At 47.6% G+C, this 790-nt stretch overlaps 1 protein-coding gene across 1 annotated transcript; it reads left to right on the top strand.

The window, feature by feature from the left end:
- The first annotated feature begins 298 nt into the window (after positions 1-298).
- LOC101844019 (ATP synthase subunit epsilon, mitochondrial-like) lies at positions 299-522 on the top strand. The gene has a single exon (XM_005070657.2). It carries the CDS (start codon positions 349-351, stop codon positions 520-522), a length of 174 nt encoding a protein of 57 aa, XP_005070714.1. The 5' UTR covers positions 299-348.
- The last annotated feature ends 268 nt before the right edge of the window (positions 523-790 follow it).

Genomic DNA, 790 nt, shown 5'->3' with positions numbered 1-790 from the left:
AGACTTTTAAAGTTGTCAGATGCCTTTTACCTGCTCAAAGAGAACAGAGAATCATCTTCAGCTGATTTGCATATACCACATATTTCACACCGTGCTAATGCAGGTATGTATGTTACCTTTAAAAGTTTGTGTGTGCTGGGGGTTGGTGGTGCATGACTTTAATCTCAGCTCTCGGGAGGCAGAGGCAGGCGGATCTCTATGAGTTCGAGGCCAGCCTGGTCTACAGAGCAAGTTACAGGACAGCCTCTAAAACAATACAGAGAAACCCTGTCTCAAAAAAAAAAAAAAGTTGGAGGCGACTCCGAAGCGACCCAGCGGTTCTGCCCGACCCTCCCCTCTCGCGACACCATGGTGGCATACTGGCGGCAGGCCCGACTCAGCTACATCCGGTTCTCCCAGATCTGTGGGAAAGCAGTGCGGGATGCCCTGAAGACCGAGTTCAAGGCGAACGCCGAGAAGACTTCAGGCAGCAGCGTGAAGATCGTGAAGGTGAAGAAGGAGTCGACCCTGACTGAAGCATGAGCTGCTTCACGGTGACGATGTGAGTACCTATTACGTTATGGCAGATGGAAATCAACCTCGCCTCCTGGGCTTAAGACCACCTGTGGTGCTGATAATTTGACTATGCCAATAAATTGACATGCTTCACTCTCTAAAAAAAAAAAAGTTTGTGTGTTTTCAGAACAAAAAGACCAGATATCAATGAAAACAAGTAGCCCAGGTGACCCAGCCTCTCAAAATGCCTCTGTTGTATTTCCTCAAAAATCTGCATCTAGAACAACTTCAAAGC

The sequence above is a fragment of the Mesocricetus auratus genome, unplaced genomic scaffold (genome assembly GCF_017639785.1).
Source record: "Mesocricetus auratus isolate SY011 unplaced genomic scaffold, BCM_Maur_2.0 Super-Scaffold_100010, whole genome shotgun sequence".
Lineage (NCBI taxonomy): Eukaryota > Metazoa > Chordata > Mammalia > Rodentia > Cricetidae > Mesocricetus > Mesocricetus auratus.
The sequence above is the reverse complement of the archived record's forward strand: the minus strand, read 5'-3'. Positions and strand labels throughout refer to the sequence as shown.

Bases quoted from the DNA above. Each gene is read 5' to 3' on its own strand.
- LOC101844019 (XM_005070657.2), top strand. From the start codon at position 349: ATGGTGGCATACTGGCGGCAGGCCCGACTCAGCTACATCCGGTTCTCC.